A 15834-nucleotide genomic window follows, 5' to 3' on the forward strand; every position below is an offset into this window, starting at 1 on the left:
ATGGACCCTGCCCTGCCCTGGGCACAGGTGCCTCCCCACACTGCCCCATCCCTGCTCCGGCATGGACACACAGGGCCTGGGCACCATGATGTGGCAGGGAATCACCTCCAACACAGACACAGCCCCTCCCTCTCTGCTGGCAGCGAGCAAGGGGGTACCCAACTGGCAAGAAGCTGCTGCAACCTGCATCCCACCACTCGTGCAGTCCCTGCTGCCATCCCACTGCCCCTACGGTCCCTACCTCCATCCCTCCCTGGCAGGGCAGCGGGCCCTGCAGTGCTCTCGGTGCCCTGGGTGCTGGCACAGCTCCCTGTGCTGTTTCCATAGCTGTGCCCACGGTGCCTCCCTGCCCATGACAAGGGCTTTCCGAGAGGAAGGGAGAAAGAGAGGGAGCTTCATCCCACACAGGCGCTGCCTTCCACAGTCTGAGCTCCCATACCAGACCCCCTCACACCTCCCCATGTTCCTCATCCTTGGGCACAGCCTTTGGCACAGCAGAGCTGGGAGAAGGGCGTTCATTCCCAGACTTACTGGAATGGTGGCAGATGTTGGAGGCTGGAGGGGAAACCCAAGGCCATGAACCCCAAACTGTGGGCACCCACACTTGGTGGCTGTTTCCAGGGTGTCTGGGCATGGCTGCATCCAGCAGCAGGACATGACAGAGACTGCGGGTGCAAAATCTGGCAGTGAGGGGTCTCTGGGGTGGCAGTGGGTCCCTGGGGTGGCAACAGGAGAAGATGCCCAGAGCATCCTCTGACCATGTCACTCTTGAATGGCTCCAGCCACGTGGAAAGCCATCTCACCCAGGGACACAGCCCCAGTCCCACTGCCACAGCTCAGGGCTGTGCCATGGCTGGATGCAGGGAGAGGATGGAGACAGTTCACCCGCCCCAGCCCCGCAGGACGCGCCGCGGCTGCCCGACACTGTACCTTTGGAGTGTTCCTTTGGAGTGTACCATCGGAGGGCAGAGCTCTGGGGGCAGCAGCTCTGTGTCTCCAAGCAGGTCTGCGGTCACCAGCCGGCCCCGGGTCCGCTTACAGCCTGTTTCCAGTTACAGCCGGAGCAGGGCTCCGTGCCACCACACCACACCACACCACACCACAGCGGCCCCATGGCTGCCGTGCCTCCCGGGAGCTCTGTGCTCCAGCCCCAGGGAGTCGGCCCGGGCACCTCCCGGCTGCAGCAGCGTCTCTGTCTCTCACCATATCCCCTTCCCTGTCATCAGTTCTGCATCACTGCACATCCACTTTCAAACACCTGTGGGCAGGTGGGGCCACCCTGCTGCAGCTCTTGTCACTCCAGTCACAGCCCCAGTCACAGCCAAGAACACAGGGATAAACTGGACCAAGCCAGCAATGTGACAGCAGCACAGACCTCCAAGCCTCCGGGGCAATGTGGGGTCTCTCCATGCTCCTCCGAGCACCCATCACCCCCCTGACCTGGCTAATTTCCACCCCCTCCAGTTCCTCCCTCCAAACTGAGCATGGGGACCCAGCACATGGGCAATGCACGGCACATCCCTGCCTGCCAGCTGCTGCCTGCTGCCCACGAGGGAGGTGTTATGAGAGGAGAGAGGCTGGAGCAGATGCTGGAAGCACAGACCAGCTGGGCATGATGCTGGCATGCACCCAGGAGTGCTGGCTGGCAGCCCCGGAGCCAGGTCACAGCCCTGGGCCATCACCTCAGTCCCAGAGCCAAGCCCAGGAGCCTTCCCAGGGCAAAACAGCCACATGGAAAAAGGAGTGTGGGGAAGGGGTGGTAGGAGACCTGGGGCAGAGAGTCCTGGGGAAGGAGGGGGCATTCAAGGGAGGCTGCTCTGCTCTGGAGGGCCGTGGAAACATGGGGCTGTTGGGAAGGCAGCAGGCAGAAGATGAGATGGGGGGGATAAAGGCAGCGAGCACACAGGTAGGGGCAGGCAGGTACAGGCAGGGACAGGCAGAGGCAAGAGGACACCACACACCCTGCCCCAGAGGATCTGAGCTGCAGCCCTTGCCTAAGGACCAACATCACGCACAAAGGTCAGTCCGGCCAAGGCAGCGTGGCACCCGTGAGCCCAAGGGAAGTGCCACCCGGCTGGGGGACCCGCAGCCACTCACCTGGGGTAGCCAGCTCCCCTGCACGGCCTGGGGCTGACCCGGTGCTCCTGGCTCCGCTCCCGCCGGGGACCATCCCTCCCCATCGGTGCAGCAGCAGCTGCAGGACCCAATGCATATTTGATGAGTGCTATTATTCTCATCTCCACTCATGAGCGCAGGGATGGGAGCTGATCTTCCCTCGGCAGAGCTGGGGAGGGGCAGGGAGGCAGCGAGGGTCCTGTCCTCCCGTGGTCCCTGTCCCTGTCCCTTCCCTGGTGATATAGCTGGACAGTCCAGTGCAGCCCAGAAAATGGTCCTGACCCATTCCTGCCCCCAAACCAATGTGAGTTTAGGACAAGAAATCACTGGGACATGGGAGCTGGGGACAAATGCACCCCCTCACACCCTTTTTCAAAGCTGGGAGCAACCAGCTCCTGAGGCTCTGGCAGCCTCATACCAACAATACTGAACCACCCTCTCCTTCTCAGGCAAGCAGGGCATCTCCACCTCCCTTCACAAAGCTTCCTCCTCCCCATCCCAGCACTGGGTTCCCGCATCCCACCAAACTGGGGACCATTTTCCTGCAGTGATGGAGCCTGTGGCTCTCCCAAATGCGAGGGCAGCAAAAACATCCTGCTGCAGCACCCGAGCCGGCAAAACCTCCCCACTTCCTTCTCCTCCAGGCAGGCACGTCCCCGCCGTAATGCGGTGGGTATTTATTATGCTGATTCCTCAGAACTGCGAGGGCTTAACTGCAAATTACAATCAATAGCCCCAATCCCCTCGGGGCAGCTTCATCATTTAGCAGGCGCAACCAGAGGAATTCAAAACTATTTGCCAGCCATAAATCCTCCTCCCCGCAGCCCTCCCGAGCCGGCCCCCGCGCCACCCGATGGCTGGTTGGGGTGACCCTTGTCAGCATTTGAGACAATTAAGCTGTCACTGCGGATCGTGACTCTTATATACAGCCCCGAGCGGCACTTGGGGATGTCACCGTGATGGGGTGAGGGGAGCTGGCTGAGCTGAGCCCGCCGCAGCAACCGTCTCTCATTGAATTAAATGAATGTATTTGGAGGCAGAGTCGCTTTTTATTACCTTGCAAACGATTCCTGACTAAATTAATTTATAAGAAGGGTGTTCAGCCAATCAAACCTGCTTGATTGCCTGGAACAGGCATTTTAAAGAGAGCACGCCTGGGGCTGCCGCTGGTTCCAGAGATGGAGGGCGGCTGATGGGCTGCAGCGAAGCTGATCCGCCCTGCTCCGCACCTGGAGCGCTGTGCTCAGCCAGGAGAACGGCCCCGGGGATGGGGCAGGATGAGCACAGCCCTCGGGGAAGAGCAGGAATGAACCTGGAGACGGCTGGAAGAGCAGGGGAAGGGCAGGAGCTGCAGCACAGAGCATGAGCTGGACTGTTTGAGGGCGGCTTTCTCCGAGCATCACCCAGCCAAGGCTTCCCTCCTACAGCACAGAAATGCAGGGTGCTGCTGTTTTGGGAGCAAATCCACAGCTTCTGCCTCTACCCATCCTCCCAGAGAGAACAGCCCTTCCCTAAACACACAACAAGGAGTCTCTGAGCACATCTCCCTTCGGCAGCTTCCCCACGGAGTTAAGGGGGGTCAGGCCAATGCATAGAAACATCACAGAATCTCCACAGAACCGTTTGGGTTGGAAGGGACCTTAAAGCTCATCCTGTTCCAAGCCCCTGCCATGGGACACCATCCAAGCCCAGGTTGCTCCAAGTCACGTCCAAACTGGCCTCAGACACTTCCAGGGATGGGGCAGCCACAGCTTCTCTGGGCAACCTGTGCCAGGGCCTCACCACCCTCACAGGGAGGAATGTCCTCCTAACATCTAATCTGTATCTCCCCTGCCAATTTAAAACCAAGCCCTTTGTCCTATCACTGTCTGCTCATGTAAAAATTCCCCCTCCACCATTTTAATAAGCTCCCCTTAAACACTGAAATGCTGCAAATTCCATAAACCCTAGGAGACTCCAGTACAACCCCAATGCTGGAGCAGATTCTCCCCTCGCCCCTTGGATCTTGCCTCCTCAGGATTCAGAGATGTCCATGGCAACCCACCCCTGCACGAACTGCAACGTTTGCAGCTTTTTAACATCAGTGCAGAACAATTAGGGAAGCGCCTGGAAGAAGGAATACTGCAATTAAATGGTGCATTTTCAAGTGCAGCTATAAACTCGCTGCCAGAAAAGCTACTCTCACTGAAAAAAGAAGTTGGCTTCTTCTAGCTTCACTATTTTTACTTCATCCCCATTCCAATTTTAATCATGGATCAGTTCATTTTGAACAGGAAAAAATGCCCATTTTCCTAAATGAGGCTAATTAGGCAGAGGGGGTTTTAACAATATGCTAAAATCAATCTGGAACCCAAACACAATGAGGTAGCACCAACTACCCAAGAATAGGAATTAGCAGGTAACACTGTGCATTCAGCCTCACACCAAGCACCTCCCCAGCTCCCTGCACTACCTGGGCTGAGGATGAAGCCCTGTCAGCAGTTCTGGTTGCCCAGCTCCATGCTGAGCCTTGGCAGCCTCCAGAATTTTGAGGGAGAAGTCACAAACTCAGGGACAAAATGAAACCAAAAGTCTTTGTGAGGGCAATTCTGCCTGTATGACCTTCACAGGAAATGGGAAGGGTGAGTTAATGTGCTGGAACAGCATCCCACCCAGCTCACACCAGGAAGGGCCTGCTTTCCACTGCCAGCTCAGGGATAATGTGGATAATTTGGAGCTCGTTCCCCACTCGCTGCCTCTGCATTCAGGGTTTGCTCTGTGCTCCAGCTGTGAACAAAGCCAGGAACAGGGAAGAGGACTTACAGAGTTCAAAGTCACCTTCTTAGCTCGTGTGTATAACATCTATTTATCTCCCATCACCAGCCTCTTGCAGGCACTTGACCTTCTACTCCCCCCTACAACCTCCTGCGACAGCATCCAGGATTCCTCGGGTGGCTGGAGGTAAAACAGAGCGTTAGGAAACACACCGAACCATCCACCCACCGTTCACATGAAATAGCAACTTTTTATTTTCTCAAATAAAATAATCCTTCCATTTCTGCTCCATCAGGTTGTGAGGGGTGGGGAGGAGCAGGGAGGAGGGAGGAGCCCTGCTGAGACAGGTGTCACACCTGTCCTCACAGTTGCTCATCCACATCAGACCAAACCCTTTTCCAACGAAAGAAAATAAAAGCTATTGGCAGCTCTTGATCCCTGAAGGCAAGAGCTGTCCTCTATCAGGCACTCTGAATTATTTAGCAACGGTATTCAATGGAAAAGCATGATTAGAAAAATTCCAGACTTCTGATGAACAATATCCAGACAAGCAACAATGTTTAACAGGGCTGGCGTAAAACCCCATGGCATGGGATGGTACCTTGAGCTCCAAAGAGCTGTGACTGGAATTCAGGGGCATGGTTAAGAAGAACTCCAGCTTGGGGACTAACAGGCAGGACAACTCCTGCCCAACAGAGGAGGAAGCTCCCAGGGCAGCTCCTCGACGAGTGATATGCCAGAAGTGAATCCTCACTGCAGACTGTGGCTCTTGGATCGTACCCTGCTGCAGTTTGGCCAAGATAATCGTTCATTAACAGTTTAATTTCTCATCTCTCAGTACCAGTTGGACCAGGATGTCCTACAAACCCCACTGCAGGGCTAAGAGGGGCACAGAGTGCCAAGTTTTAATGTTAATTGAGGTGGGACCGTTATAAATTGGGGATGTCTCGGCTGCAGATGTGTCCAAGGAGCAGGGGAGGGAGAACTTGAATTCTGTTTCAGATCAATGCTTAAATTAAGTGAATGGATGAGCAGCAAAGCATCAGCAATGTTCTCTCAGCCCAAAGCACAGGGCCAGATTGGTTGACACCAACCCAAACACTTTCCTAGGGAGGTGAGCATGTGGATCCCTGTGCAAACCCTACAAGAGGAAAGACACTGCTGGATGTGGGAACTGTGTCCTAGAAGAACTGGCTCCCTTTTAATTTTTAAGGAACATTACTTGGCCTGAAACACTGTGAGATGGAAACCCTTCTTCCCCATCCCCACCTGCAAGCACAGTAGCCTTGTTTTCTGCCTTCTTCCAAGAGAAGGAGCTTCACAGAAGCTTTCTTGGCTGTGGAACACGTCTCCCTTTTCCTTTTTCTTTATTTTTTCTTTTTTTATGTGTGTGTGTTTTGTTTTGTTTCTATGTCAGTTCCAATTGCAGTGATTAAAGACAAGGCCAGGCACCAGCAGAGTTACTTCTTCACGATCTGAATGACATCCTCATGCTCCATCATATGGGTTAAGCCCACTCTTTGAGGGCTGTACTTTGTGCTTGTCCCCTTTAAAGCAAAAAGTGGGGAAAAGGATTAGGAGAAGCCCAGTCAGAGACATCTGAGGACAGGAATTCCATTAGCTGTCAAACACTTACCCACACCAAGGCATATTTGAACTGGCTGGCTAATGATCTGTGAATCCGATGGCACTACAAGACAGACAGGCAGAAGGTGAAGTATTTAGTGGCATCTCTTTGCAAACAACTTTTTCAATATTCAGGAACTAAAAGACATGAAGGTCTGTGTCAGAAATTACAATAATGACTTTAAGAGCCAGTTAACAGCACTTGAAACAATACAGAACAGACACAGGAATCACTAGCCCACAAAAATCCCCCTTCCACTGCTTCCATGTGCTTTTCACTGGGCTGCTTTCAATAATTATTGTTTAAACCTTGCACAGCAGCTGTGAAAGAAACCTGAGGCCGATAAAAATCAATCAAGGCAACAAAAGGAGGAGCCCAACTAAATGCTGACAGGTCCTGAGCTTTATGAAGCACAAATCACAGCAGGTCCAAGAGGAACCTGTGCCTTCTGCACACAGGGAAATGTAAAACATGCAGAAAAATTACCACATGCTCCACAGAGGCCCCTTTCCGTAGAATAATGGCATCTGTAAAGTCTGGTCTCTCTGTGGAGAAGCAGAAGGGAGGGAAAAAAGCATGGGATTTTCATCAAGTGTGTTCTAATATGCTGACTATCTCACATCACCCCGCACTTACTACTCCCAAATTCCTCCTCCCTGCTCCCACACTGAACAGGTATCCAGTGGCTGAAAGCATCAAATCAGTTCTCCACTACCCTCAAGTGCAGTTCCCCACACCACAGCCAGCAGCTTCCTCACAGCCCACCTGATCCAACTCCATCCCAGACACCTGACTTATGACAAACAAAACCACTCAAAGCAAAACACACCTCCTCAAAAAAAACCAAACTCCCCCAGATTTCAATGCTTAGCAAGCTCAGAGAAAGTTCCTTCATCTCCCCATATCCACCCAAGTTCAGCTGTTCACAACCAACCTGGAACAGGTTATAGATGGGCCTTTATCACTGGGAGAAGCTGCAAGTAGGTTATAAAGCAAAAGGAGGATCAAAGGCACTGCCAAGGGCATGGGAATCATCAAACTACTTGCAGTAGGATCAGGAAACTTCTTCTGGGTTGTGATGGGCTGAACTGTTCATCACAGCGTGCATAACAAGGAAGAAAGCTGTGAACTTGCACACCTTATTTCCTTGTATCATCATGCAAAGACTTATTTAAATTCAGCTCTTGTAAGACAGAATAGGAGGGCTGTGGGGGGATCCACACATGGCAGGATTAGATGGAGCAGAAAGCTCTTCTCAGGAGCTGAAAGCTGGTGAGGGAGAGCATAATTCCAGCATTTCCAAGGCACAAGCCCTGCTGGCAGCCTGTCTTTCTTTGATGAGTAGCAGCCTTTGTGCTTTTCAAACTTTCTGTTCAGCTCATGGTCACTTACGTCCTCGTTTCTTGGTATAGATGCAGGTAAGTGCCAGGTATTCCCAGAGCTTTTCCAGCAAGTAATCCAGGTTCAGTTTCATGCCACAGCTGCAAAACACCAGGAACATCTGTTGTGATTTAGAAATCCAGGAGAACAAGGTGAACTGTCTTATCAAAGTGCTGGGGAATGAGGGAGGAGTCTTTAATGAGGCCAGGAAAGGAAAAACACAAGGTGAAATGGCCTTAAGCTGAAGGAGGGCAGGGTTAGAGTAGATATTAGGAAGAAATTCCTTACTGTGAGGGTGGAGAGCCCTGGCACAGGTTGCCCAGAGAAGCTGTGGCTGCCCCATCCCTGCAAGTGTCCAAGGCCAGGCTGGACGGGGCTTGGGGCAACCTGGGATAGTGGGAGGTGTCCCTGCCCATGGCAGGGGGTGGAACTGGATGAGCTTTAACCCAAACCATTCCATGATTCTATGAAATAAAACAGGCTTCCAGAAGGGTGAGCAGCTTTGAAGCAGCAAAGCTCCATCAGAAATATCAGCACTTCTAAAGAAACAAGCTAGACTGGAGACAGCATGGAAAAGCCAAGCTGCCTGCCTCTCCAGGGGAAGAAAGTCTGGAAAAATCTGCACAGCAACACTGCTTCTCACCCCAGCAGCCCTGGGAGAAGCCACTTTCTGGGAGAAGCTGGAGGAAGGGGCGTGAAATGACCCAGCACACCATGAGACCAGCACAAAAGGCAGTGTGACAGCTCCTACCTGATGACAACACTGTGGGGCCTCCGAGCAAGACGATCCACTTCCTCCATGGATATCTGGTCAATCTTGTTATAAACCTAAACCAAAGGGAAAACAACACAGCCCTTAGGAAGGCAGTTCAGCAACACTATAACACATGCACATGTAGGTATAACAAGGTAGTTCCAGCAGCTGAAACAGAAATGCAGATCCTATCAGAGGATAAGCCACGGCTCTCAGTAAAACCAACCGTTAAAATTCAGAAGCCTGAATATAATTTTTGGCCTTTTAAAATTCTCCCTTTGGGATGACTTAGAACACATTCTCCCGTGGTTTTTATTTCATACAGACCCAGTGGCTACAAACAGAGCCGTTAAGGGAACTCTGGCACACAAGGGACCAGCAGTGGAAAGCCAAGCACGGAGCTGGCAGCAGGGGAATTGGAAGTTCCACACGTGGGATCAAACTCCCAGCACCAGGACTGGCAGCTCCGCTGCTCCAGGGCAGCATCAGCCACAAGAGGGCCCAAGGAACACACACAGCATAGCTGCATATCCAAAGCTTATAAAAAAACTCCCCGTTGAGCCATTTTCCACCTCTTAAACCTCAAATTGTTATTGTTTTAGGAGCCAGGAACAAGGGCATGGAGTGATAGGACTAAGGGGAATGGCTTTACACTGAGAGGGCAGGGTTAGATGGAATAGTAGGAAGAAATTCTTCCCTGTGGGGGTGGTGAGGCCCTGGCATAGGTTGCCCAGAGAAGCTGTGGCTGCCCCTGGATCCCTGGAAGTGTTTAAGGCCAGGTTGGACGGGGCTTGGAGCAACCTGGGCTAGTGGAAGGTGTCCCTGCCCATGGCAGGGGGGTGGAACAGGATGAGCTTTAAGGTCCCTTCCAACCCAAACCATGCCATGATTCTGTGAAGATCCAATGTTTCCTCTGGCAGAGAAAGGAGATGCTGGATGTAACAAAAGCCCAAGATACTCACATAGAGGCAAGGCATGTAGACCCTGTTGCCTACAATCACATCAATGAACTCATCAGGGGAACAATCCTCTCTGAACAGGACCTCAGCATTGAAGATTTCTGAGGTGAACATTGTCAAGGCCCAAATCCCAACGCAATTCTGCAACCACTGCAAGCCCCAGGCTGAGCTCCCTCGGGAGAACCAGCACCAACGTGATACCAAGGCTGTCCCACAGCAGGAACCACTGGAATCATGACCTGCTGATGGCTGAAGGGTCTCCTGCTTCAGGAAAGGATACTGTATTCATGGAGGATGAGCTGCACCAGCTTCTCGGAGCACTGAGTCAACGTGACAGTGGAGTTGAAGGAGATGCCTCCACCCTTCTTGGGCTACAGGAGGCAATGAAGCAACATGAGAATATTTTGCAAAATCGTCAGCCCCCCTCAGCCTGTGCAACACGAGGGGCAGCACACAGTGAGCTGGGCTTTGAGCAGGCAGCCAGACACCTGCAGGAGCTCAGGAAGTCTCACCTTGAAGTAGATATTTGGTTTGCTTTTGTTCAGCCGGATTCCTACAGATTCCAGTTCTTTCTCCAGCAGGGCCCTGCAGGGACACTGCATGTCAGTACCTGTGAGGCTGAGCGTGGCCAGGTGACACCCAGACCTTTCCTCTTTCACTTCTGTGTTGAGACAGCCCTGCCAAAAGTTTTCACTACAACCTAAAACCCACCTAATGCAGGCCAGAGTCTGTGGTGGAGATCCTGGTTGATATTCCCATCTCTGACAGCCATCCTGTGGGAATGATCCTTCAGCTGAGAACCTAAGCCAGTCAGCTATGATGCTTCTCATAAGAGTACAACCTCCATCTCATATCTAATAGCTTAAGCACTCATTCCCCAAGTGCTCTCTACAACCCCTCAGGGAGCTGTGGCACATTTCCTGGGCACATGGGAAGCCCTAAGCCCACCCCCCTTGCCCAGCACACACTCACCTCTGCACCTCCCCCTTGGTGGCATCCAGCATCATGATAACAACATCTGCTGTCCTGGCAACAGCGATCACCTGCCGACCTCTGCCCTTCCCTGGGGAAACAGCAGGTGGATGTGTATCAGCAAGAGGAAACAGCCATGAGTTCCATGACAGATGGGGACTCCTGCCCTGTGCAGCAGCTTGGAAGCAATGAAAAGGGTCCTGCAGGGCTGCCCTGGCTGCAGTCAATTGCTGGGGGCCCTGGCCCAGGCAGCACAGAGCTCACCCACAACAGGGGTGTGGGCCTGGGACACCTGTGCAGAGGGGTTACACTTTCTGGTTAAAAAGGAAAGAGATCTTATTAACCAGGCCATGCTCCTTCAAAAAGAAACCATCAGGAGATCTTCTAAAGTTTCCTAAGGCATCTTCTGGTACTGATCTCTTCTCTCTGGTGACCAGTGACCAGACTCGAGGGAACAGCTCCCCCTGTGTCAGGGCAGGGTCAGGTTGGATCTCAGGAAAAGGTTCTTCCCCCAGAGGGTGGTTGGGCACTGCCCAGGCTCCCCAGGGCAGTGGGCACAGCACCAAGGGTGACAGAGCTCCAGGAGGGTTTGGACAATGCTCTCAGGGACAGGGTGGGATTGTTGGGGTGTCCTGTGCAGGGCCAGGAGCTGGACTGGATGGTCCTTGTGGGTCCCTCCCAACTCAGGATATTCCATGACTCTATGATTTCCTAAGCTGTCTTCAGACGTGCCCAGGCAATTAGGACAATGACAATGCAGAGAGACAAAGCCAATATCTCTTCCCAGAATCAGGAGTCATGGGAGGACTGGCAGGAATTCAGGGAATTAGTCAAATGAGGTTACTGTTTAGCTGTAATTCCCCCCTCCACCTCTCCAGCATCTTTCTTTAGATTTCCTCAGTACCAGAAAACAGATGAGCCAGATAACACCCAGGCAAGGAGGTGAGAAGTGACTGGCTGGCTTTTGGCTCCCACCTCCTTCTGCTACATATAGACCCTTATGTCAGCTCAGGGATAGGAATTGTGCCTCACATAGGATCAAGGACTCTAAGATTTGGAAAGCCAATATGGGAACTCTTGGCCCAGGAAATCTGCGAATGCCTGAGGCACCCAGGGGCACTGCTGAGGGCAAAGCCCTCCTTTCCATGAACACAGAGATGGGCCAACCTTGTGCTGCTCCTTCAATGATTCCAGGCAGATCCAGCAGCTGAATATTGGCTCCTTTGTACTGAAAAGGAAACAGAAGGATGGGAAGTTGAAAGCTTTTCGCAGGGCACCTGAGCTGCCTTGAAAGCCCCAAGCACGTGCTGGGGTCTGAATCCTGTGGAGAGTGGAACTGGATGGAGCTGGCAGAGCAGGGGAACTCTGCACAAAGCTGATATCTCTGTTCTGAGGCAACTTCCAGAGCATTGCTCCACTATCCCAGCTGTGCTCAGTGCACACAGCTGTATGTGAGGTCCTGACCCCCTAAAGCCTCCCGTGACTGCAGCTGGACAAAGCACCAGGAAAAGAGCATTGCAGTCATGTTATCCTGAGCTGGTGAAGAGGAAAGGAAAGGAAAAACAGCCCTTACTTTCTTGGTCTAATGAGAAAAGTCAGTAATGAGCAAGTGCCACATCTCCTACTGTGATGGTTCAGAACTATTCAGGTGTGTTGCAGGTCTTACAATACCAGGGGAAACACAGGAGGTTCCCATTCCTCAGATCTGCAGGGCACTGGCTTTCAGCTCACAGCTGTGCTTGGATGTGTTACACTATTTATGTCCCTTTTCACACCAATACAGCTACTTTCATTATTTAACTCCCCTTTCCATCCTGACCCAGATTTCCTCGCTACTCTTGGACACTTTTCAGTTTGATATCCTTTATTATTTGCTTTACTGATGGATGCTTAGGCCACTACTAACAAAACTCCTCAAGGACAGGAGGAGCTGCATTTTGTTTCAGAATTGACCACAGTACAGATTGCCTCTTTTAAAGTTTCATTAAAAACAAATCTGTCAAGGTTTGCAGCCATCTGGTCACTGGCACCGACAGCAGTTATACAAACTTCAGTTGAGCACTGTTGTATTGCTCTGGTCAGTCAAACAGCAGCACACAAATCTTGATCAGGCAGTCAATCCTGAAGAGTTATGGAGTTTAGGGAAGAGCTAAGTCAGCACTGCAGGCTGCAGAAGCCCTGAAACCCCAAGCACTCAAGATCTCCCAAAGCTTAAAGTGAAATTCAGCACAGACCTTTGGATGTCTCTGCTCCTTAGTGGCACACATAGAACTGGTGCAAACACACACTTACATAGCTGGGTTTCCAAACACTACTACGCCAAAGGGAGGAGAATCCCACTTACCTCTATGACTCCTGGGATACAGGTCAGTGTGGTGAACTCGTACGACGCGGCTTCGCTGGCGGTTGAGGTCATTAAACTCAAAAACGTGGACTGAAAGGCAAGAGATCACCACCACTAGAGACAGGCAAGTGAAAAGGCAAAACAAGTGACACCAAAGGGCTCCTCAGTCTGTGGGAATTATGGCTGTTCCAAGGGAGTGAGGTGGTGACACTGTCACCGAATGGAGGTAAATCCTTTACTCTCCCCTCTCTCCTCAGCAGTGCTGGGGCTGGGCAAGAACAAGTTTCAGGCCATTACCACAGACCACAGAGCATGGAATCAGAGAATATCCTGAGTTGGAAGGGACCCATCAGGATCATCAAAGTCTAATTCCTTGTCCTGCCCCAAGAATCCCACCCTGTGATTCTCCACACAGATTAAGGAATGTTTCCCTAGCTCCAACTTTCAGCTCCCAGAGTACAAAAACCTCCTCTGAATTCACGGCAAGAAGGTCAAAGATGAAGAAAACACGGATATCAGGTTGCCCAGAGAGGCTGTGGCTGGCCCATCCCTGCAAGTGTCCAAGGCCAGGGAATTGGAGTAAACTGGGAGAGTGGAAGGCATCCCTGCCCATGGCAGGGGATGGAACAAGACCATGGAATCATGGAAGAGTTTGGGTTGGAAGGGACCTTAAAGCTCATCTCATTCCAACCCCCTTTCCATGGGCAGGGACACCTTCCACTAGCCCAGGTTGCTCCAAGCCCTGTCCAGCCTGGCCTTGGACAGTTCCAGGGATGGGGCAGCCACAGCTTCCCTGGGCAACCTGTGCCAGGGCCTCCCCACCCTCACAGGGAAGAATTTCCTCTGTATGTCTAACCTAAATTTCTCTTCTTTCAGTCTGAACCCATTCCCTTGTCCTGTCACTACAGTTCCTGATGAACAGTCCCTCTCCAGCTTCCCTGGAGTCCCTTCAGATCTCCACACAACCTTCCCTCCTCAGGCTGAACATCCCCAGCTCTCTCAGCCTGTCTCCATAGCAGAGGTGCTCTAGTCCTGTTATCAACTTTGTGGCCTCCTCTGGACTTTGCTCCAACAGCTCCATGTCCTCCTTAGGTTGGGTGCACCAGACCGCACGCAATATTCCAACCGGGATCTCATGGGATGAGCTTTTAAATCCTTCCAACCCAAACCGTTCCTTGGTTCTGTGATTCCAAATCTGCTTTGCAGCCGCTGCAAACCACAGGAGCCGGGAAACACAGACCCTGACTGACCTTGCCCACGGAAGGAAACCCGATCAGTGCCACGCGGGCATCTCCCGATTTCATCACATCGAAGCCCTCGCCCTTGGCCGCCGGGGACTTGGAAGGTTCCAGCAGCTGAGCTCTGTACTTGGCAAGCTTCGCCTTCAGCAGCCCCAGGTGGTACTCAGTGGCTGGAATGACACAAACACAGCAGAAAGTTGCTGGTAATTCACTTCTGGAAGTAAGAACCTTCCTAAAAGTAGACGCTGTGGATCTTGGGCACAACGCTGCCCCCAGGGTGTTCTGTCACCTTTTGGGACACTGGGCATGGAGAGGAAACCTTCCAGGGACTGCACAAAGTCAGAATTGAGGGAAACAGCCAAAAACTTCCCCAAGTGAAAGGAGCAAGGCAAAGGGAGAGCAGGTGCAGGAATGAAGGGCTGAAGGGAGCCAGTTCAGGAGGGAGAGACCAGAGTGGGAAGAGCCACTCCTGGGAAAAGGCCCCTCCTCACACATGGTCACATTCAGCACTCCAAAACCACAAGATTATCTTCCCCTGCTCTTGACAACTTTTAGAGACACATTTAACTCAGAGATCACTGAGTACTTTACTGCAGTACTTTACTGCCTCATTCTTAGCAGAACACCTGAATTCACACCTGATCCAGAAAAAATGAAGGCAGTTGTTTCCCTCTGTAACAGTGAAGGGCATCAAACCAGGAGCTTACAGGTTTTACTGATTTTTATTTCTACTATTTACTGCAGCCTAAAGTGTACCCTCCCCAACCTCCAACAGCAGCTCTGGCAGAATCTGTGGGGGGTTCAGCTCTCCAGGCCCCTCTTGAAATTAAAACATTCAAACACCAGCTCAGGGACCCCCAGCAACAATTGTGGGGCATGGGGCAGGAGAGGGTCCCACCCACCCTCCCTCCCATCCCCAGGGCTCACTCTGCTCCTCAACCTTACCCAGCCCCCAATACCCCCCATCCTGTGCCCCCAAAGCTTCACAAACCACCCCCATCCTGCCTCCGCCACAGCCCTGACTGACACCTCCTCACATGGACCCCCTTTCAGCCCCCCCATAGCACACAGCCCCATCTTCCCTCACTCCCCCTTCCAGTCTCCCCACAGCCCCAGGTCACTGCTTTCCCCAGGACCCCCTCCCAGACCCCCATAACTCTCAGTCCTCTCTTCCATTGTACCCCTTCCCAGCCCCCCCATAGCCCCCAGCACATCGCACCCCCAGCACCCTCTTCTGGATACTCAGACCCCCATAACCTTCAGCCCCCCACATCCCCACCCCCTTTCCCCTCCCAGCCCCCCAAACCCCACCTGCTCCCCCAATCCCTCATACCCCCAGCCTCCCATAACCCTTAGCCCTCTCTTCCCCTGGACCCCCTCCCAGCCCCCTCAGCGCCCCCAATACCCCTCACTCCCCTAACATCCCATCCCCCCATCACCCTCACCCCACCTGCCCCCCCCGCCCGGGCTGTACCCGCCCGCCGTCCCCGCGGTCCCCGGGCGCCCTCCCGCGCCCCTCACCTTTGTTCTTCTGCGTGCGGGCGATCTCCTTCTCGATCTCCGAGATCTTTTCCAGGATTCCCATGGCGGGCCCCGCTCCGCGCCCGCCGGAAGCGCCGCCAGCCCGGCCCGTCCGTCCCCGTCACGCGTCCGGGCCGGCCCCGCGCCCCGCAACACGCGTTCCGCCC

The 15834-nt window shown here is 52.9% G+C and overlaps 1 protein-coding gene across 1 annotated transcript; it reads right to left on the minus strand.

Annotated features, from left to right (window-relative positions):
- Nucleotides 1–5099: 5099 nt before the first annotated feature.
- Nucleotides 5100–15775, minus strand: DRG2 (developmentally regulated GTP binding protein 2). Its single transcript, XM_027743087.2, has 13 exons — nucleotides 15668–15775; nucleotides 14156–14316; nucleotides 12906–12995; nucleotides 11729–11789; nucleotides 10562–10652; nucleotides 10102–10174; nucleotides 9870–9960; nucleotides 9593–9690; nucleotides 8628–8704; nucleotides 7889–7977; nucleotides 6983–7041; nucleotides 6506–6559; nucleotides 5100–6416 (listed from the first exon to the last, which is right to left on the minus strand). Exons 1-13 carry the CDS (start codon nucleotides 15729–15731, stop codon nucleotides 6330–6332), a joined length of 1095 nt encoding a protein of 364 aa, XP_027598888.1. The 5' UTR covers nucleotides 15732–15775; the 3' UTR covers nucleotides 5100–6329.
- Between the last annotated feature and the right edge of the window lie 59 nt (nucleotides 15776–15834).

The sequence above is a fragment of the Pipra filicauda genome, unplaced genomic scaffold (genome assembly GCF_003945595.2).
Source record: "Pipra filicauda isolate LSUMZ 115617 unplaced genomic scaffold, ASM394559v2 scaffold226_size1812527_pilon, whole genome shotgun sequence".
Lineage (NCBI taxonomy): Eukaryota > Metazoa > Chordata > Aves > Passeriformes > Pipridae > Pipra > Pipra filicauda.